Source organism: Tripterygium wilfordii, chromosome 8, assembly GCF_013401445.1.
Source record: "Tripterygium wilfordii isolate XIE 37 chromosome 8, ASM1340144v1, whole genome shotgun sequence".
Classification (NCBI taxonomy): domain Eukaryota; kingdom Viridiplantae; phylum Streptophyta; class Magnoliopsida; order Celastrales; family Celastraceae; genus Tripterygium; species Tripterygium wilfordii.
In genome coordinates, this window is record NC_052239.1 from 451,779 (window position 1) to 472,694 (window position 20,916).

A 20,916-nucleotide genomic window follows, 5' to 3' on the forward strand; every position below is an offset into this window, starting at 1 on the left:
GTATATATATATATATATATGTCTTTTGAGAACCCATGGCCATGAGTAGTCACAATGAAAGGCCATAATTTGTTGCGGGATTGATTGGAATGTCCATGAAATCTTTTTGGGTGGCTAGCTTTTGGCTTTTGCTTGAAAGTGGAGGACCTTGGAAAACTCATCGCAAATGGAAACTGGAAAGTACAAATTAGTCAAAGAAAGAGTCGTAAATAGCTAGGTTTAATTGCCTTTAAACAAATTAAAGTTTAATTTTATGAGTCTCTCTCTGTAATTTTGCTTCTCTCTTTGGTTTGGCTGGCTTGGAAAGTAGTTACTTTAATTTGCTCATCAGCAACACAGAAGTACACCAATTAATAATGTTTTTTGTGAGCAGTGACAAGTCCATATATATATGTTTGTTCATGCTTCTTATTTCAATGACTATGGGCAGGAACCTCTTTATGTATAAATTGAAGCAAAAGTTTAAAAGGCAATTTAAGTAAACAAATCAGAACCGTTCGTTCACCATCACAATCTCTCATGCTTCTAGAAGCATATTATATTTATAAGTTGTTTTTTTTTACTTTTCAATTTATTAGTACACATTCTATTGGTGGAAAAACTTGATAATTATTTTGCATTTGTTGGCGAAACTAGGCTTTTATGATATTTGTCATTAATCAGCAACAACTAAGCATTGCTTAATTATGCCATAAAATCCATGCATGTGATCTTGTTTTATGGTCGTCTAGCTACTTTAAAACTTGGGTCACTCTACTATAAGTATTAATTACCAGGGTGCATGCAATTAGTAGGTTGCCGGAAAATGAAGACGTGATTTGCTTGGTTAGTTAAGGAATGCTTCCTTATCTGGATATTGTTATAATTTGAAGGAATTCTGAGAGGGATGAGAAGAAGGAATTGAGATTTAAGTTTAACACAAAATACTTGAGATATTATTCACTTTAATTTGGTCTAATACCGGCACAACTTTATCTTTATTAAAAGGCCCCACAAATGTTTGAGGTTGGATTTCATCTTATATCCCACATCATTTGGCTTTCACCGATCGATACGAGACTTTTAGGCAACATACATTGGTGGATTATCACCACGTGACACCTATACAAATTCAAAAAATTTATTGCTTAGCAAAATAAAATAGTTAAAGAAATTAATTAAGAACACTTAATTTGCACGCATTTCGTGTAACTTAATTTGTGTTGTATATTATACTTTTTGAAACAAAATGCATGCAAATTATATATATATACATACATCTGTGCGTGTGTATTTATGTATGTATGGACTCCTTTTCTCCTTTTATTGAAAATAAGCTTTTGGGGATGGCGGGTGAAAGCGCTTGTAATAGAAGAAAAGTGGAAAGAAAGAAAGAAAGAAAAGGTGGAACGTCGTGTAACCCACAAATCAGAAAAAGATTTGAAAGGCCAAAGGGGGGCATGTGGTGCTGATGTGGAAAAAGGTATTGACGACAAGGAAGATGCGTAGATACCAAGAGGAATCTCACTCACTCACATTTATATTCCTTTTTCTCAACAAATAATTTAAATGTTCTTTTGAAAAAATAAATATAAAGTTAAAACTCCTGTGCACACATATAAAAGCATAATATAAATATAGATACTTTTTGAGTGACAGGGGTTTGCTGTAATAAAATTACATCATGTCTCGTTGTAATGTAATTTTTAGACAACAAGTTTTTTATTTTATTTTTAAAAATCATAAACTTGTAACATTCGAATCCAACGTTGTAATTTTTGTTCAAAACAAAAAATAAAATTTAACATGAAAATGATATGACAATTCTAAACCGTCAGATATATAAACTCAAAATATTTAATGTTTTGATTGTGATGATTTGATTTTTGTTTGAACAAAAAATATGTCATTAAATTCGTTATGATGAATATTACAAGTTCATGATTTTTAAAAATAAACAGAATTTTGATGCCCAAAAATAGTTTTACAGTGGGACCTATTGTTATTTTATTACAAAATGTCCATGGCACCCATTTTTTTAGCTATAGTTTGGGTTTAAACTTGGGTATCACTCAATTCGAGTATATGTCTTAACTAGCTCGGTTGAGGGATTGTTGGCACGCAATTAAACCTCACTTCCATATTAGATGTGAAGATTGAAGAGATTGTTTCAAGAATTAAACTTATGCTCTCTATGTTATACCCCTGCAATTACGAGATGTTAGAGGGGAGAGAAAAAAATGTTTGTGATATGCATTTGGTATAGTTTGATAAGAGCTCTAACCACTCACTTTTCCCACAAAAAAGGTTATCTTTTTCTTAAGGACAGCTAATACGTAATTAAATAAAATGGAAGACCAAATAAAGTTCCTTAATCCCTCTATGTTATTTGCCTCTTTGTGATTCACATTGGACCCAATAAGATCGCATCATATATATATATATATATATGCATGTCACAATCGATGACCAAATTGTTAAAATAAATGGTAATTAAGCAAAGATAATCCATGTAAATGCTGTCGAGAATTCCATTTGAATGAGACTTTTCAACTTTTTAAGTGCTTGGTGATTAAGAAAAGACGGGAAAGTTTAGTGCACATAGCCGCCTCTCTCTCTCTCTCTCTCATGTTCAAGTAATCTTTTTCTAATGTCCATAAAGCCATTGAAGAAAGTAGAAACACATGCAAATTTTAGCTTTTTGAATCGTCAACCACTCAACGTGCTGTCTCCTAAAGCAATAACGTAAAGAGACTTGTAGTGAGACGGTAAATTTTTGTGCGTGTGAATCATTTAGGTCTATCGAATGTGGATAAATTTGTATGATTATAACGTAAAGAACTTGTCATGTAAGATGGTAAATTTTTGTGCGTGTGAATTGTTTAGATCCATAGAATATTCGGACAAATTTGTATGATATTATTATCGATTATCAAAAAAATATAAAAACATAGAAGCCCAAGAAAAACACAATTAATAGTTCTAAATTAATAGACATATATATTACATCTTGAAAACACTTGAGGCAGAATTTCAGTAATCTAAAATAAAATTTGCCTAAAAATAAAGGTGGTAGGCAAAAGTGGATTTGGATGGATTTACTTCTCGAGATTGATTTGGACAAAATACGACCGTAAGTGCAATAAAGGAGAAAAGGCAACAAGATTAAAACGACGTCGTGTCAAAAGTGTCAAGGTCGTCAAAAGTTGGTCAAACCTCTCTTGTTATCGATTGGTTGGGGGATTTTCCTAGCAAACCAGAAAAACTTTTTACTCCTGGATTCCTACTATATAAGTACAATAACGTGACAGTCTCTTCCAAAACTCTACCAGGATCCAGACCCAATCGACTCTCTCCCTCTTTCTCTCTCTCTCTCCCTTGCTGCAACTGCAACAAAGTTTTCTCTAATCGGAGTACTAGCAGGTCTGCCATACAGTTTTATTCAGTTCGACATTGAAGATCTCTAGGTATGTGAGTTTTATTCAGTTTTCTTTTGAAAACCAAACCCAGACACTCATTTACGTAAAAACTGAACTTAAGAAACCAAATTTATCCAATTATTCAGTTTAATTTAATTTTTGCATACCCCCGCACCCTGATTCTTCCTTTCTCTGTTATACTTTTGTGTTAAATCAACTCTGTTATGGTAAAAACTAGCTTGCTTTGCTAGTTAGTCAAAGCAGTGGAAGTTCGATAATCCAGTAATTTGGGAACGCATTAGTCGTTACTACCGGAAGAGTTTCTATATTCGGAAACCTGTACTGTATATTCTAATTAATCAACTAATATTCCAAGATATTCTTCTAAAACAAAAGATAAAAACGAGAGAGAGAAAAGACAGTGAAAAAATCTCTCTATTTTTAACTTTCCCGGCAGCATTTAACGTCCATTGGTGGAGCATACTATAAATAGTGTTATGAGGAGAGACCAACCACCACATTTGCCAGTCATATACCTGTCAAAAGGCGCAGACCAACGGAGTATTCGGACACTCCACATTCATTTTCACATTCTCTTGTCCCCTAAATTATCCCAATCATTTCTTGGAATCTCTGAAATCAACCCATCTCTTGCAAATCCGTCAAGTTTTTATCTTTGAATCTGTTTTTTTAATAGGGTGTTTGTGAAAGTTTTTTGGGTTATTAAAAAGAAGGCTTTTTTTGGTGTTATGGTTAACAAAGTGGGGTGCTTTTGTTGAATGTTTATTATACAGAAGGGGGTTTTCTTGGGTGGTTGTGATCCGGAGAGATGGAGCAGAAGAATTTTCTTTTGTCAGCGTTGAGCGTTGGGGTTGGAGTGGGGCTTGGATTGGCTGCTTCTGGGCAGACCGTGAGTAGATGGACCGGCACAAATGGTGTTACAGCTGAGCAAATTGAGCAGGAGTTGATGAAGCAGTTGGTTGATGGCAGAGATGGCAAGGTCACATTTGATGAGTTCCCCTATTACCTTAGGTAAGGGATTGGTTGGCCTCATATATATGTGAATCAGGTGTTTGATTCAATGTTTCTGTGAACATATGAGCATTTGTAGATCTTGAAATAACAGGATGTGTTGATTTTTTTCTTGTTTCTAAGCGGATGAAAATAATTGCGCCATTATTTGGTAATTAGACCTTTTGAATGCTCTGGCATGGGGGTGGGGATTTGTCTTGATTTGTTCAAATTTTTTATTAGATTCTCCTTTAGGCTTCATCCTATGGGTTTTTACATATTGGTAAAGTTTTTTTTCCTGAATGCCATTAATTGAATTTGCCAAATTTCATGTCTACAAGTGGAGATGCTTTATTTACTTTTAGTGTTTGTACCTGACTAGGTTTCTTTATTTTGGATTTTGGTGTCTTCCCATGAAAAGTGAAGGATATACATATCACAGTAATCTCAATTCATACTCGTCTGTGGCATTAAGAGATGTTAAAACACTAGGAAACCAGTATGAAGCTTGCTTTAACTTCCGCTAGTAAAGTCTTGATCATGATTACCTGTCGGTCAACGTTTGGGTTGATAAATTGGCATTCTAGTAATTAATCATTACTGCTGTAGAACTTTTTTGAAAATTCTTCATGGTTCTGGTGGACATCTTTTTTTTGGGGGGGCATATAGTTTTGGTGTTGTGAAAATTCAATCATATGCCTTTGCTAAAGAGGCTTAGGTGTAATTTATGAAGCTTTTGGATTTCATAACTTCATATAGGATTACAAGTTGAGCATTGAGTTTTTATATTTAAGGTAGCCCTATCACTTTTTCTTTTGTTTTTGTCTCCTTATTTCTATGATGGCTTTGAACAGTGACAAAACACGCGTGTTATTGACAAGTGCTGCGTATGTTCATCTAAAGCATTATGATGTTTCCAAGCACACCCGGAACCTTTCACCTGCAAGCAGAGCTATTTTGCTCTCAGGTCCAGCTGGTATGCAATTGAGATTATTTGTTAGAAAATGTGTATGTATCTTTGTGGATTTCTAACAAAAAATTGTGAATCTTCTCAAAGAACTTTATCATCAAATGCTTGCAAAGGCTTTAGCACAATATTTTGAGTCAAATCTGCTGCTATTGGATATTGGTGATTTTTCACTAAAGGTGCCTATCAAAAACTTTGAACTTGCTTATGTTTGATTTGACTGGAGACATATTTATGTTTGCTATGATTGCCTTTCCACAGATGCAGAGCAAATACGGTTTCATCAAAAAGGAATCTGTAAGGTTTCTCTAACTTAAGTTGATGAATTAAGGATAATTTTTTTCGCTGAAAACTTGCATTTAAGCTTTTCTTGTTCGTTTCTATTGCATATTTTCACATGAAGTCATGTGACATGAATGTGAAATTTTGTGTGTCATTCTATTGCCGCTTCTTCTAACATTTAGCGAGAAAATGAAGTAATTTACCTTGCGATGTCGTTTGATGGTGCACCTATGTTAATTAGTAGGCAATTTCATTCATTTCCACTCTCCATTGCTTGCCACATTGTTCGGTACCTCTTTCAGGGACTCGATAAATTAGCTTTCATTGCCAACAATTTGTGCTAATTTTCTTTTTTCCTCTCCTTTTGATAGTCTTTCAAGAGGTCCATCTCAGAGATGACACTGGAACGGATGTCCAGCTTGTTCGGTTCATTTTCAATCATCCCTTCATGGGAAGAAACAACAGGTATAAAAGAAAATTAGCACAAATCATCATATCTCGTATACGCCTTTTGTTCCTACAAGCAGAGTATGCAACTATGCATCCTTCTAGCCGAAAATCTATTTTATCTGATTGTTTAAGATTCTAAAAATCCGTTAAAATCATGGTTTCCTTGCTGTTATGGTTTTTATTATGTGTTGTAGTTAGGCTAAAAACATCAAGTTAATCAACAGATTTTACGTCATTGCTTATCTCTGTGGCTCCCCTGCTCCAAAATTGAGTTCTGATCAAGAATTTTGTTGCAGGAACATTGAGAAGGCAGAGCAGCGTTATGGATGTCAACTCAAGGTATATTGTGAATCTATAATTTTAATTATTACATCTCAAATTCTTGAGACACAAGGCTTTGTTTAGTTTAGGGGACAGCTTTGCCTGTTTTCAGGTGATGCGTTTTTTTGCTTCTAATGTATGACTTCTAAATCACTGCCTTCATCTGTAGCAGCATGGAAGCTTCTAAACTTCGTCGAAATGCCTCTGCTTCATCTGACATTAGCAGCATTTCTTCCCAATCTGCTTCTACTAACCCAGGTTATCCTTCGAATTTCATTCAGTACTCGTTCCTCAGTATCCTTTGATTAGGGCATTGTTCTTGCTAATATGAATATATACGTGTTACTCAGTAATATTTTTATTCATAAGGATTTTATGAGGTAATTAGCGGAATGCTTATCTGGAATTGCTCTGTTTCTGTAGTTCCGCTCAAACACTCCAGCAACTGGTGTTTTGATGAGAAACTTTTCCTCCAGTCACTTTACAAGGTATATCATCACAGAAAACATAATCTCCTTTTCTTAATAAATAATTTTGTTTTAACTATGCTTTCACTTAGCATTAGATAGTGTCCACTTAGCTAGCACAATGATACTGTTGTATACATCCGCAAGCTTACCATTTCTAGGGGTAATTAGGTACTTGTGAAGTTTTTTACCTTATATCTCTTAGTGGAGTTAAGAGGGAATTGTGCTTCTTACAGGTTTTGGTTTCAATATCAGAAACCGGGGCAATCATTTTATACATAAGAGATGTTGAAAAGCTTCTTCTGCAATCACAAAGACTCTACAATTTGTTTCACAAGTTGTTGAAGAAGCTTTCTGGTTCAATATTGATCCTCGGTTCCCGGATGTTGGACCCAGAAAATGATTGCAGAGAAGTGGACGAAAGAGTTGGCACTTTATTCCCATACAACATTGAGATCAAACCACCTGAAGATGAAATTCATCTGGTCAGCTGGAAAGCCCAACTAGAAGAGGACATGAAGATGCTCCAGTTTCAAGATAACAAAAACCACATAGCAGAGGTACTCGCATCAAATGATCTTGAATGTGACGATCTGGGTTCAATTTGCCATGCAGACACTATGGTTATCAGTAATTACATTGAAGAAATTGTGGTCTCGGCAATATCTTATCATCTGATGAACAAAAAGGATCCAGAATACCGCAATGGAAAACTTGTTATATCATCTAACAGGTACCCGTTTATCTTCCATATTATCTGAAATTCTGAATCAATAAACTAATATTCTACTTAATTATCATCTGGTTCTTCAACAGCTTGTCCCATGGATTGAGCATATTCCAGGAAGGTAAAAGTGAAGGGAAAGATACCCTAAAACTAGAGACCAATGGCGATGCTGGCAAGGTTTGTTTTATGTTCTGATAGTATACCTTCTTATGGTTTGGTGATAGGATAATAGGCAACTGTACATTAAATGCTTAATATATTGTGATATGCACCGGAATAATGGTCCATCATTTTAACATACTATCGATTGTAGCAAACTGAACGGGAAGAGAGTGCCGGGGCAAAGAATGAGTCAAAATCTGAAGCCCAGGCACCTGAGAGTAAAAGTGAGACCGAGAAATCTGTTTCTGCTCCAAAGAAGGAAGGCGAGAATACACCTCCGCCCAAAGTTGTAAGTACATCATATCGTACTTAAAATGATAGTGGCTTATGAGATTTTAGATGGAGAAACTTTGGATCAATTTCTTGGATGCTTTAAACGTGTTTTCTCCAATTGACCATGACAAAGTGTTCAGTTTTATCCTGTGGTTGAAATATTCCCATGGTTCATATCTCGTAAACTAGTTTGTACCAGAGGAGGCTATAGGAGATTTAGTAATTTAGAAACTATTATTATTTCAACTGTGCTTCTTTCTTTCAGTTGTCTTACTAAAGTAATCTCATGCCTTTTAACAGGAGGTACCTCCTGACAATGAGTTTGAGAAGCGTATCAGGCCAGAAGTTATCCCGGCAAATGAGATCGGGGTGACATTTGAAGACATTGGTGCCATGGATGAAATTAAAGAATCACTTCAGGAACTGGTCATGCTCCCACTTCGAAGACCAGACCTCTTCAAAGGTGGACTTCTTAAGCCTTGTAGAGGCATATTGCTTTTTGGTCCTCCAGGTACCGGGAAAACAATGCTGGCAAAGGCCATTGCGAGTGAAGCTGGAGCAAGTTTCATCAATGTCTCAATGTCCACCATCACTTCCAAATGGTTTGGTGAAGATGAAAAGAACGTTCGAGCTCTGTTCACTCTGGCAGCAAAGGTTTCCCCTACTATTATATTTGTGGATGAGGTTGATAGCATGCTCGGGCAGCGGACTAGAGTTGGAGAACATGAGGCTATGCGAAAGATTAAGAATGAGTTCATGACACACTGGGATGGGCTGTTGACAAAAAATGGTGAAAGAATTCTTGTTCTTGCTGCAACCAACAGACCATTTGACCTTGATGAAGCCATTATTAGGCGGTTTGAGCGAAGGTAAATTTTTCATAAGCATGCTGCAGTTACATTCTGTAGTTCTTCAATTCCCCTATGAGTACCTATAATTGATCAGTATTTTGCAATCATAATTTTCTTGAAATTACAACATGCCATGTCCAAAGCAATTTAAGCCAATTTTCGATGAATAAAAAAAATGAGCTTAATTCGTGTTTTCTGACTCCAAAACTTCTCCGGATTGAGCAGGATCATGGTTGGTCTTCCATCTGCTGAGAGCAGAGAAAGGATCTTGAAAACTCTCCTGTCAAAAGAAAAAACTGATAATATTGACTTCAAGGAGCTTGCCGTCATGACTGAAGGATATAGTGGAAGTGATCTTAAGGTTTGTGATCCCTCTTCCCCCAAACTAATATTTATCAAATGAATTCACTATCGAATACGATCAACTTATGGAGTGTACTACTGTAAACAGAATTTGTGCATAACGGCAGCTTATAGACCTGTTAGGGAGCTCATACAACAGGAGTTATCAAAGGAAAAGGTATAACTACTTGAACTTTATATCCATCTCCACAATTTTCTTTTCTTTCTGCATACTTTTACTAACATTAGCACTTGATAGTTCTTAAAATTTTGTACCTTAAATAATTTCTTGCAGGAGAAGAATAAGAAATCTGAAGAGGGTACAAGCTCAGAAGGTGCCTCAGATACAAAGGAGGAAAACAAAGAAGAGTGCGTGATTACTTTGAGGCCGTTGAATATGGAAGATATGAAGCAAGCAAAGAATCAGGTAATCTTGTCTGAACATTGTCATTCTTTTCTTTGCTAACACAATCCATCACTATATCTACATTTGCTTATCTGTGTAATCAAAACACAGGTCGCTGCCAGTTTTGCGGCAGAGGGATCAGTGATGAATGAGCTAAAGCAATGGAATGACTTGTATGGAGAAGGAGGTTCAAGGAAGAAGCAGCAGTTGACTTACTTCCTCTAGACTACGGAAGGCATGCATCTTAGTCACTCATCCCAGCCAGATTTCAATCACTCTGAGCATAAAATGGTGCAGAATTGAGATTGGAAGCTTTTAGACCAGATCCGCAAAGAACAAGATGTCGAAAACCCGCGCAAAAGCTTGTAGGATACCCAGTATTATCCAAATCATTATGATTAGGAAGGGGTCCTCAGTATTTCCATAATATACTAGTCAATATGCTCTGTGAATCCATGGTCTTTTAGAAAATGCATGTTATGTAGATTTGGGTTTGTTCAGTATTTTTTTAGTTGTAAACAGACTCAGATCACATGGTAGTATATGTACATTGATGACATACTACTTCTGTAGAGTTTGATTGTTTGAGTGAAGGCAGGTTGTAGATGGAAATGTTTCAAGTACTTTTAGCTACATGACATTCATGGCAAGCAATTAGAGTATATTTTGTTGATGGAAATGTTTCATGTACTTAGCTACATAACATTCATGGTAAGCATTACTAAGCAATTAGAGTATATTTTGTTGATTTATTCACCCCATGGCCCATTGGACTGGACGTGGGTTTGGATATCTAGGGCCAAGCCCATTTATAGATCAAATGAAAGAAAAGCTGGCAAACCAGGCCTACTTTTATGGAGCCTGGTTTATTGGTCGAGACGTGTGCCATTTGACTATCATATGACGGAGCCCATTATCAATGACCTATAAATGGCTATCATGAGACGGAGCCCATTATCATGTAACGGGCATGGCCCACTGAATGGCTCGGGTCATTGGACCATACGAAGCCCATTTAGATATCTTCTGACCAAGTCTATTTGCTGTTCGATGGCGGGGCCCACTTCAATATGTTTAGTTCATTGGACCGGACGAGGCCCATTTGGAAGTCTCCTGACCAAGCCCATTTATAGATCAATCGACTTTGTTTACAGTCCAATTACAATAACAAAAGCATAGGGTTTCAAACCTTTTGAGTTTTTTTATAAAAAAGAATAAGAAGCTCCCCTTTGATAATAACGTAAGGCTATGAAGCCCTTCCTTCAGCTGGTTTTGGCTTGCCCCTTGTCTCTTCGCGCCAGGCTTGGAAACCGTGAGTCAGGCTCCCTTCCCCTCTCGGAAGCGAGAAAGCAAGCAGCAAGCTCTCCTGACGAAGCCCATTTATAGATCAATCGACTTTGTTTACAGTCCAATTACAAAAGCAGCAAGGGCCCACTTTAATGCTTCGCTGTTCGAATCTCGAACAACATTGTTTACCGTCCTTACCTTTTACACCACTCGGTGCAACCGGTCGTTGTTAATTGTTGGTCTTCATTCACCATCACCAAGTCTTTTTTTTTACCGGAAAAATTCCAGTCCAATGGGCACTTTATGACCCGCTAAACTGACTCCTCTTTCTGATAAATGCATACATACATGTAATAAAACATTGAGAGACACTAGAAGCTAGGCTTGAGAATTCACCGATACCCAATTGCCTGCAAAGAGCTTAGTCTGATTCTCAGAATCGCCTGCAAACCGATCTGTTATTAAACCCATCTCTGTAACAACACAGTTCTATGTATATGGACCAATACCTTCAGTCAAATATTTGCTAATTATTAAGAACAAAAATGAGCAAGTACTTCCGTATCAAATACTACGGCAGCAACGAGTGCCAAGCTGCATTTCTTGAAAATGTAAGGACTAACTGTGACGCTGAGTGTCATATCTATCTTAAACTGCAAACAAAAGTTCTGAAACACAAGATAGAAGAGGGATTCAAAAGGACGAGCCAGAACACCACCATAACAAAATAGCTACAGGTGCCAACATGGCTAATAGGTACTACCACCATATAGGCGTATATAATATCTAATTCTTCTTCTTGTCCTTCAACGGCCCTTTGGGAATCTTACTCAAAACCTTTGCATCAAACACTGCGTACTGTTTCCTGATCTCAATCATTGCTTTTTCCGCAAATGCATCAACCTGATCCTCATATTTCTCATAGAGCACTGGCACTGTGTGCAGAAGAACAAAGGCTGTTTTTGTACAAACAAAACCGTTAGTTAAAAAACCATAAATGAGACACATAAACCAGGAAAAAAATGCTAATAGACAGAATTACTTACATATGTAGAACAAGGTCAAGAAGTTAAAGGAGCTCCCCACCAGGGACAAAATCCACAAACCAGCCACAACCTGAGAGCAAGAACAGTAATACTATAACTTAAACAGATGCCTAACGCTGCAGAATAAAAGAAAAAGTATAAGAGAAAATGTTCAGAGACATATTTGCAAGTGTTACTTATACTATTAATTCGACGGTTTCTTTGCATTCAATTGTCTACGTAAACTACCTAGGAAGAAACTTATCACACTAACAATTACAGTAAGCACAATAAAAGTGAAGCTCTGCAGCAGAAATATGACATATCAACATACAATAAGGAACTTCTTCAAATCTCTGCCAGATGCAATATCTCGAACAACAGCCAATGCACGGTTGATCTCAAATCTGATAGCAGAGGCAACTTCAAGGACACACTTCTCGGGAAGTGTAACCTCTGGTATGTGTGGTGGAGACCTAGTTGAGCAACTCAGTGGAGTTAACACTACATATATGACATAATTAAAGCTGAAATATTATAATGACATAACACTTTACTTGTTGATAAAGGTAGATGCATTCGACCCCAAGAAAAAGATAGCCAGAGCGAGTATCAAAACATGGCAGACAAGAGTGATCAGGTGGTATTCTAGCAATTCAAAAAAGACCCACAGTGCAGTAGCACCACCAAGCACACTTGCGGATATTTTCTTGTTTCTCCATAGAAAAACATCAGCAGCTGTGGCAAAAGATTAATATAAGGCGACATGAGATAAGTAAACAATCAATAGAAATAATCTAAGATTAATAAAAAGGAAGTGCAAGACATGCACATTTGAATTTAAGGAACTCTGCAAAAGAACTTGTTTCCGAATAAAGTCTCCAAAAAGAGCGTCTGCACAACATTCTCACCCAGCTGACTTTATCATATGATATTTAAAATGGAAGCATACCGGTCGCGATAGATCACACACATGTAAATATGAGGAATCAGTCACTGAAAGCACGCCTACACACTTACGAAAGAATGAATGGCAAAAAAGATTGTTTTGAGCTAACATAACAGAACTAAAATGACACACAATAGTACGTATAGGAGGAGGGGGATGGGGGGGGGGATCAACTCTGCAAACAATAGTGCATAATTTGCTTCTGTCCTTGCTGTGGCAGTAAAAATGAAAGAGACGTCAAATGAATTGATGATATAATAAAACCAAAGCAGACAACAACGACAAAATAACAAGGTAAATATTGTGTCGTTGCCTGATAATGCTAAGAAGATCCATCCAACTTAAATGCCGATTGACATCAAAAACCTTCCAAACATAACTCAGTAAACTAAAAGCGAATGAATCTTCCAGATATCTAAACCACATCTTGGATTTGCACTATAATAAAAAACACAATCCACAGAATAAAACCTATCAAATACAAATCCATATTTAGGTAAACTAAGCTAAATCCATTCCTCAATAAACCCTGAGAAGCACAACAATATGAAAAGAAGACATTAAACTTCATTAAATCCAGTAATTACAGCACAAGAAGATCAAACAAGTACAATGGTCTCCAAGCTCAATAAATTCAAATAGCATATGATCAAATTCTGTAGCATGAAGAATGGGAACAGACATTATTCAGATGCGAGCAGGTAAGTTATTATACAATATACAAAACGAAAATCTCAATTATATCAGATCACTGCAGTCTTAGTTGTCATTAGCAAAACAAATTCACTGATCCATACCAAAACAAGCAGTATTTCACAATCAGATTTCAAATCATCTGAACCCCTAACCAATATGACCTACTGCTAGATGCCGTTCCGGCCTGCGTTCAATCTAAACAAAAAACACGAAGATCTAAGATGCAAACTGAGCCAAAAACTACTAAAACGATCTAATTGGTGAAACGTCTTTCGATTTGTATCATTGAGAACAAACGCATATAGGTGTGCATGTTTAGATAGAGAGAGAGAAATGAGAGGCAGAATACGTTTTCCACCGCCCAAGACTTTATGAACGCGCTTCTCCCTCCCGAAGAGCCGATAAATCTTGGCCTTGACAGAATCAGCGGGCAATGGCTTGTCATCATCGGAATCGGAAGACGATGAAGACGAATCATGACCGTGGATCTTCTCGCTGATCTTCTCCATCAAAGATTCAGCCTCCTTTTCATGCTCACCAGCATGCTCCGGCTCCGCCATAGGTCGCCGCCACGAAAGAACAACAAGGGATCGAGAGTCAGAGAGAAAGTAGTCCGAGCGAGTAATAGGGAACTCCTCTCTTGGGCTTACGAGTGTGAGGCTTTTGAGAGGTGGAAGCGAGAGCGCGATGAGATCGTGGCCGTTGAAAGGTTAGGCTACACGAACCTAAGGTTCGGGGACGAGCCTAATGTTGATTGGGAAATAACGGAAAACGAGGAAGGAGCAGGTGGCTGGGGGGGGAAGATAATGAGAGAAGCTATTGGCACGGGAAATGTAACGACTGTGACTCAGTTGTCACTGTTTCTTATCATTTACTTATATGTGGGCTTAATTGGGCTTTTCATGACTCCAAAGGTCTAACCTGAACTCTTTTAACTAAAGTCCCGAAAAATATAAAACAAAGCGCTGCCAGGCCCAATAAAGCTCGTTATAAAACAAAGCCCAAGTGCAAATTTGCAGTAAAAACAAGAAATTCATCCGACTCAGGCAGAAAAAAGAGACAAATGGTAGTGGATGGATTTACACCGAAATTGCTTTCAATTTTCAAAACTGAACAAAATAAGTTATTAGAAGATCAAAAAAACTTCGAACGAAAGTAGGTTTCAGGAAAAAAAAATGCAAATATAAGTAGTTTTCAGGACAAAACCTTAGTTCAATCCCTACTGCTATGAACAAGTAAACTTGCTTTGTGCAAAAGAACTGAACCAAAAGCAGAGAAAGGAATTGGATTCGAATTACCGCTGTGTTAGGGGAGCGAAGCATGGCTCCCACGAATTCTGAAAATCGCTGAAAGAGAAGGAACTGTACGGAGACGTCATCGCCTCCTTGAATGCAAAAGCATCCCAATACAGACTTTCTGGTAGAATAAGAGAACATCTGAAAGGAATATGCTTTGTGAACGAACTCTTTTACTTCAACTTGTATTCCAACCTTTTTTGTCATGAACGCGACAATTACACATCAGCTTCTTTGGTTTTTTTATTGAATGGGCTCGACTTCTTTGTCAGCCCACTACCAAAATGAGTTTTGGGCTTTTTGGTCCACTTACTCACAATGTATGTGGACTTTTTTTCATAGGTATATGGCAAAATGGCCCAACAAAAGCAGAAATAAATAAAGGCCTTTTGCTGGAAATCACATTTGCATGCTTTCTTTTTTTTCCTTTTCCTTTTTTTTTCTCTCTTTGTGCTTTCATGGATAGACAATTTTTTGTATATTATAAAGTATACTTTTCTCCAATAAGCTCTCTTTATTCATGTACAGACTAAATTTGGTTGGAAAAAAAACAATTTTGGTTACCATCCTTGGCACTAGTCAGCCATAGTGGGCTTCAACTAAAGCAACACTCTTTAGTAAAGGGAGAAAAAACAAAAGAAAAGAAAGGCTGCTTTATTGGTTCTTTGCATGCTATTGTTGGGGGTTTTACCATGTTCTTAAACTCTTATTTTTTTAACCCATAATGACATTGTACAAATTTTATTTTTAGACTTTCGATGTCGATATGACCTTAAACTTGAGCTGTCAAGTCCATATGTAGAAAAGTTTCTCATATGAAAATATAATGAATTTTATCAAAATTCAGCGTGTAATCGTAATAATATTGTTCATTGTGAGAATCAGTCTACTACTCAGTACTTTTTGAATCCATACATTTCTCAAACTCTCTCTCATGTTAAAATTGTTATTGAATTGATTACAGTTTAGGAAAGCAAACGTAAAGACCCCACACTCCACACAATTCCTGAGAAGAATAATTAATTTGACTAAAGCATCATTTGGTGCTAAATTTAAGCTGATAAAGAGCTACACTTGACAGCCAAAAACTATGAAAAAGCTATAAAATGTGGAAGGTGGGACAAGTTTGATCCACACCTGATATCACAAGAAGGAAAAGAGACAAATAACAAAGTTGAGAAAGTACCACATTTCTTTAATCCATATAAAAGGAAAGGTGGTGTATACTGATATATATACATACACCAATAAAAACATAAATTCAGATACAATTTTGAACTAATGACCTCATAATTAAAATATTAGACAATACATGTAGAATGGTATAATGTGTTTGCCGAAAAATATTAAGATTAAATGTTATAAAAGATTAACAATTACTGTACACACGAATCTCTCAGAGTCGGGGACACAGAGAATGTACACAAATCTTGAATAACATGTACGGAGATGGCACATGAGCAGACAACATTTGATGATGTGTGTTGTGCTTGAATTTTTAACATGATGTCGGAGTCAAGACTCAGTCCATATGAACCCGTGTTTACTTGTTGGGTATCTTATAACCAAACTCACAAATGCAAGGAAGTGTCAAAATTTGTAATCTCACGTCGGATTGGCATAAGCAAAGCAAGTGATATATAAATACTATAGAGATGACTCATAATAACAAATTCATGTGTTTATTAAAAAAAAAAAAACAAATTCATGTGAATCCGTGACACAGAATGAACATTTTTTATTTATTTATGTATTTGTACTTATTTCTAACATTCCACTTATACAAAGAAGGGATTGGTTTCTAACTTTATTTTTGGGAGGCAGCAGGAGTTCTCCTTTGCCTTTTCTAGTTTCCCCAACAAAACCAAAAGAAGAAGGGCGCAGAGACCCAATTCGGTAGGCCAACTTTACAAGTAAAATCTTTTAATGGTAAGACTTGGAGAAGCTCAGTCTCAGATTCAGTCCATAACCAAAAGGAACTTGGACCTCTTGAAAAGAACGATATGCATGCGTGCCCTCTTCCCCTGTATTTGCCTTGTGAGACCACGCAAAATTAAGAATTTCTGACTCCGATCTTTTAAAGAATTAAGACTCTCTCTAGTCTCTCCCTGTCTATCTGCAAAAGTTAAAGTGAAGCTGAAGCATCAACTTTACGTTTGCCCTTTTCTTTTTCTTCTTTTTGGGGTTGGTCTTCTTAACTGTTTCAAATTTTAATTTTGTAACTAAAAGACAATTTGGACTGTGGGGGGGACTGCGAGTGGGGCTAATAAAATCACTCTGGTTCAAGAAATCTAATTGAAATATCCAAGCCTTTTGTTGTGAAATTGTACTGTTTCTCTTGTAATCGTATACCTGCAGGTATTGTTTTGTTCATCCGCAGTCTGAACTATTCAAAATTACAATTTGACAGAGTATCACATGTGTATCTAACACAAACTATCCATGTAAATAAAAACAATAAATACCCACAAAAACCCAAAAAGCAAAAGCATCTCTCTCTGTCTCTCTCCCCCTCCCCTCTTCCCGCTTTGTCAGTTTTTTATATTTATATTGAAAAGCAGAGCAAAAGATTAGCTCATTCAGAGTCACTGCTGACTGCTTACAAAACTCTCAAACGAAGTGCACAGTCAAACCCTGCCTTTTTAAAAACCCTTCACATAACTCTCCCAAAGCATATCCAATTCTCTCTCTCTCTGTTTCTATCTCTGTCTCAACCATGGAAGCTCTGTACTTACTCAAGTTATGGAGACCTACCACCAGCTCCCACAAAGAGAACTGCCAAATTTCTAATCATCTGGTGGGAACAGAGGATGATGAGTATGATGAGTATGATGAAGGAGATGATTCGTTTTTTGAATTAGAGTTCAGTGCTCCTGATTTTGACACCACCATTACCAACAACAAGACAACCACCACGGCTGGCAACGACGGCGACAACAACAACGGCCCAGGAAGTGAAACCCATGAAAGAGACGAGAGGTTTGACTCTAACCAAGAACCACTCGATAATTCAGCCATTAAAACTGAGTTTCCACAGCAGACCCTGTCCGTGTCTCCGACTGAAACAATTTCCAAAAGAAAAATCCTCCCCATTGAACCCATTAACAAGACCCAATCTTCTTCCATTTCGTTGTTGAAATCAGCTCCTAAGCTACGAGTCTTCATGTTCAAGAATCCCAAGATGGCCTCACTCAAAACGGAGAGAACAGGGAAAACAGAGAGGACTACAAAGCAACAGAACAAGCTTTTTGCGGTCAAGTTCAAGTTTGAAGAATCTCCAAATCAATCAGTCTCAACCACATCAAATACTTCTAAGAGGCGAAACCCAGTTAAAGGTGGCTCATTGCCCGATGAATCTTCGAAGAGCTTCTCGAAAGATGTTATGCAGAGGTACTTAAAGCTAATCAAGCCTTTATATGTCAAAATTTCGAAGAGAAACGGCGAGAAGACGAAGTCCTCCGGTGATTCATCGGTGACGTCATCACCTGCATCTTCTCCAGCGACGGCTCCGTTGTGTTCTCCGAGGAACGAGAGGCAGGGGAATGTGGCATCTGGGTTTGGAACGGTATCAAAGCATTTTGGGAAAAGTAAATCGGCTTCTGCGGCTACTTATGCGCCGCCGTCGCCGGCGAGCAGGAGAGATGATTCGCTGCTGCTACAGCATGACGGGATTCAAGGTGCAATCATGCACTGCAAGAGATCGTTCAACTCCACTAGAGGTGATGAATCGTTTCTACATTAACATTTGCTCTGTTTTAATTTAATCCTAGATTTTCCAAAATCTCATGTATTGTTTAATCCCATCTCAGATTCTTCACTGTTATCGCGGTTCACAAGTGATCCGTTGCCAGGAGATTCTATGGATTGGCCAAGAAAATCCAATGAAGAGAATTGACATCCTGATCTAAAGCTTCGTATAGTTTGGTTTTGCTGTAAGGGAAAGAAAATTGAATAGTAGAAAGGAAAAAAGGAAAAAAGCCTTTTGGTTTCGTTGAAAGGAAAATAGAAAATCAATGGGTGAATCTGAGTCTGAGTCAATTTTAGTATTTTGTGATGTTGTAGCCTGTAGGGATAGGCTTCAGGTATGATGGGTCGGTGACGACAAGTGACAACAGGGTTGTCTGTAAAGTGAAATGGGTAAATATGAAAAGATTATTGATTTTAGATCTTTTATGATCTTCGTTGTCATCATCTTACGTTTGAAAACATGACTTCTTAGCTGTTCTGTTCAGTCAGGTTGTATCATGTCTGTCATTGTAAATTTTAATCACCATTACCATTTCTCTCTGTCCTCTTGGGCTTTTAATGGTGAGATACTGAGATGATTGGCTTTGTCCCTCGTAGTAATTTTCTGACAACAAGGACTAAATATATGCAACAACAGTAAAAACTTTGGATGCTGGAGTACCTTTGACCCCATTTGTTTAGTTTGAGATGCCAGAAGGTTCAATATATGACATGGAAGGGAAGGAGAGCATTGTGTCGTACTTCCTGTTATAAATTTAATGCCTAAACACAATGTATGTTATCCGTTTTGGATCATATGTTCACACAGATTTTTTCTTCATACGCTGTTACTAATGATTTTTAGGCTTCAGGGAACACATCATCGTGAGAGGTTATATATCTTTACCTAATATACTATTAGTTTAAGTTTCAACGTTGAATATTATTTTTGACGTTTCCCTCTAAGTGTGAGATGAGTTATGACATATCCAATAAAACATCACGTCAAAATGGATTGTTTCGATATCATATCAGAAATTCAAGTTCAAACACATCATCAATAATATCATCCATTCTAACCACGAACTTGCACAAATTTATTTTTCATGAGTTGTTGTTATTATGTGAAAGGTGCAAGTGTACGACCTTTTATTTATGTTCCATTAGTTTTTCGTCTTTCACGTAATGCGCATACACTATCTAATTAATACAAGGACAAAATGTCAAAAACATATTGGTCAACGATACAACTTAATATTGAAAGAGAGGGGAAGAAAAAAAAACACATTGTTGGCGTTGGATAGCAGGATAGGTCATTGAATATTGAATTTGTCTACTTGGTGTTGGGGAGCTGCCATGCAAAATTTGTACAAGGAATGTCATGACGATATTAACGTGTGTGTTTTTCAACGCAAAAGTTTATAATAGTTACCATGTTCAATGAACAAAACAACTACACAAATAAAAAGCATTTGATGTTTGAATGTTTCAATGAAGAAAAAGGGGAGTGGGTGGGTCCATAATAAAGGAATTGAGGACCCAAATGCCTTTGCAATGCAAGAACTTCAAAGGCATGCATAATGACCATGATGATGCCCAATGACACTGAAATCTGTAGCCCCCGCTCCCCAATCTCATAGCAAACTTCACAGGGCATGGTCTCCTCCTTGAAAATTGAATACGCAAATTACATAAAATCGTGTGCCTAAACACTAAAGATTAATATTATCTGTTTTAATTTGGGTCAAAACCTCATACGATTTTATTTTTATTTGATCGTTGCATTGGTTCTTAGGCCTTGGAAATACATTAGTTGTGCATGTGAGATAACTTAAACTTTACTTATATATGTCACTCGGTTTGACTATATATGTGATCAATCCGATATGAGATAAAATCTAATGTATCTACTGAGCTTCATGTATATGACGTAAACACTTGCATCATCTAGTTTTTATATTTGCGATGCTACAAAGCATTGCATGTTACATTAAATATAGTGGTTGGTGAAGAGTGCTGAGTTTGGATTTGAGTAACACATTGTCCCAAAGACGGAGGGGGAGTGGCCGCAAAATCTGAGACAATAACTACAAAAGCCTGGTTCATTGCACTTAAATGAGCATTATACCATTGAAGATTTCAAGACTTACACAAGTGTTTTGGGGATAAATACGGCGAACCAAACAGCCATCAGAAAAAGGACGGACCCCCGGCAAAAATTTCTTGATTCGAGGATCATAGATTTGCATTGTTTCCTCTGAATAATAAAGAGGAGTGTTGG

The 20,916-nt window shown here is 37.0% G+C and overlaps 3 protein-coding genes across 4 annotated transcripts; 2 read left to right on the forward strand and 1 right to left on the reverse strand.

The window, feature by feature from the left end:
* The first annotated feature begins 3,307 nt into the window (after window positions 1-3,307).
* Window positions 3,308-10,263, forward strand: LOC120003719 (nuclear valosin-containing protein-like). Of its 2 annotated transcripts, none has more exons than XM_038852772.1 (17): window positions 3,308-3,446; window positions 4,193-4,430; window positions 5,264-5,385; window positions 5,467-5,555; window positions 5,638-5,673; window positions 6,030-6,123; window positions 6,405-6,447; window positions 6,599-6,687; window positions 6,853-6,917; window positions 7,133-7,629; window positions 7,713-7,800; window positions 7,937-8,074; window positions 8,359-8,927; window positions 9,135-9,270; window positions 9,361-9,429; window positions 9,547-9,678; window positions 9,769-10,263. In XM_038852772.1, the coding sequence occupies exons 2-17, from the start codon at window positions 4,228-4,230 to the stop codon at window positions 9,880-9,882; spliced, it is 2,484 nt and encodes an 827-aa protein (XP_038708700.1). In that variant the 5' UTR covers window positions 3,308-3,446; window positions 4,193-4,227; the 3' UTR covers window positions 9,883-10,263. The 2 variants fall into 2 exon arrangements, with proteins under 2 accessions (XP_038708700.1, XP_038708701.1); XM_038852773.1 differs by having other exon boundaries at window positions 6,602-6,687.
* Window positions 10,264-11,454: 1,191 nt separating this feature from the next.
* LOC120004522 (reticulon-like protein B1) lies at window positions 11,455-14,387 on the reverse strand. The gene is made up of 5 exons (XM_038853888.1): window positions 13,964-14,387; window positions 12,527-12,707; window positions 12,304-12,445; window positions 11,991-12,060; window positions 11,455-11,900 (listed from the first exon to the last, which is right to left on the reverse strand). Exons 1-5 carry the CDS (start codon window positions 14,172-14,174, stop codon window positions 11,731-11,733), a joined length of 774 nt encoding a protein of 257 aa, XP_038709816.1. The 5' UTR covers window positions 14,175-14,387; the 3' UTR covers window positions 11,455-11,730.
* A 3,030-nt stretch (window positions 14,388-17,417) lies between these two features.
* Window positions 17,418-19,216, forward strand: LOC120003480 (probable membrane-associated kinase regulator 5). Its single transcript, XM_038852482.1, has 2 exons — window positions 17,418-18,628; window positions 18,719-19,216. Exons 1-2 carry the CDS (start codon window positions 17,626-17,628, stop codon window positions 18,802-18,804), a joined length of 1,089 nt encoding a protein of 362 aa, XP_038708410.1. The 5' UTR covers window positions 17,418-17,625; the 3' UTR covers window positions 18,805-19,216.
* The last annotated feature ends 1,700 nt before the right edge of the window (window positions 19,217-20,916 follow it).

What these genes read in the sequence shown, in the direction of transcription:
- LOC120003719 (XM_038852772.1), top strand. Translation starts at nt 4,228, where the DNA reads ATGGAGCAGAAGAATTTTCTTTTGTCAGCGTTGAGCGTTGGGGTTGGA. An exon ending in GTTATGGATGTCAACTCAAG is followed by an intron (nt 6,448 to 6,598) that starts GTATATTGTGAA and finishes CTTCATCTGTAG; the next exon opens with CAGCATGGAAGCTTCTAAAC. An exon ending in ATTAGGCGGTTTGAGCGAAG is followed by an intron (nt 8,928 to 9,134) that starts GTAAATTTTTCA and finishes CGGATTGAGCAG; the next exon opens with GATCATGGTTGGTCTTCCAT.
- LOC120004522 (XM_038853888.1), bottom strand. Translation starts at nt 14,174, where the DNA reads ATGGCGGAGCCGGAGCATGCTGGTGAGCATGAAAAGGAGGCTGAATCT. An exon ending in AGTCTTGGGCGGTGGAAAAC is followed by an intron (nt 12,708 to 13,963) that starts GTATTCTGCCTC and finishes CTTTTGCCACAG; the next exon opens with CTGCTGATGTTTTTCTATGG. An exon ending in GCATCTACCTTTATCAACAA is followed by an intron (nt 12,446 to 12,526) that starts GTAAAGTGTTAT and finishes TTGCTCAACTAG; the next exon opens with GTCTCCACCACACATACCAG.
- LOC120003480 (XM_038852482.1), top strand. Translation starts at nt 17,626, where the DNA reads ATGGAAGCTCTGTACTTACTCAAGTTATGGAGACCTACCACCAGCTCC. An exon ending in ATCGTTCAACTCCACTAGAG is followed by an intron (nt 18,629 to 18,718) that starts GTGATGAATCGT and finishes ATCCCATCTCAG; the next exon opens with ATTCTTCACTGTTATCGCGG.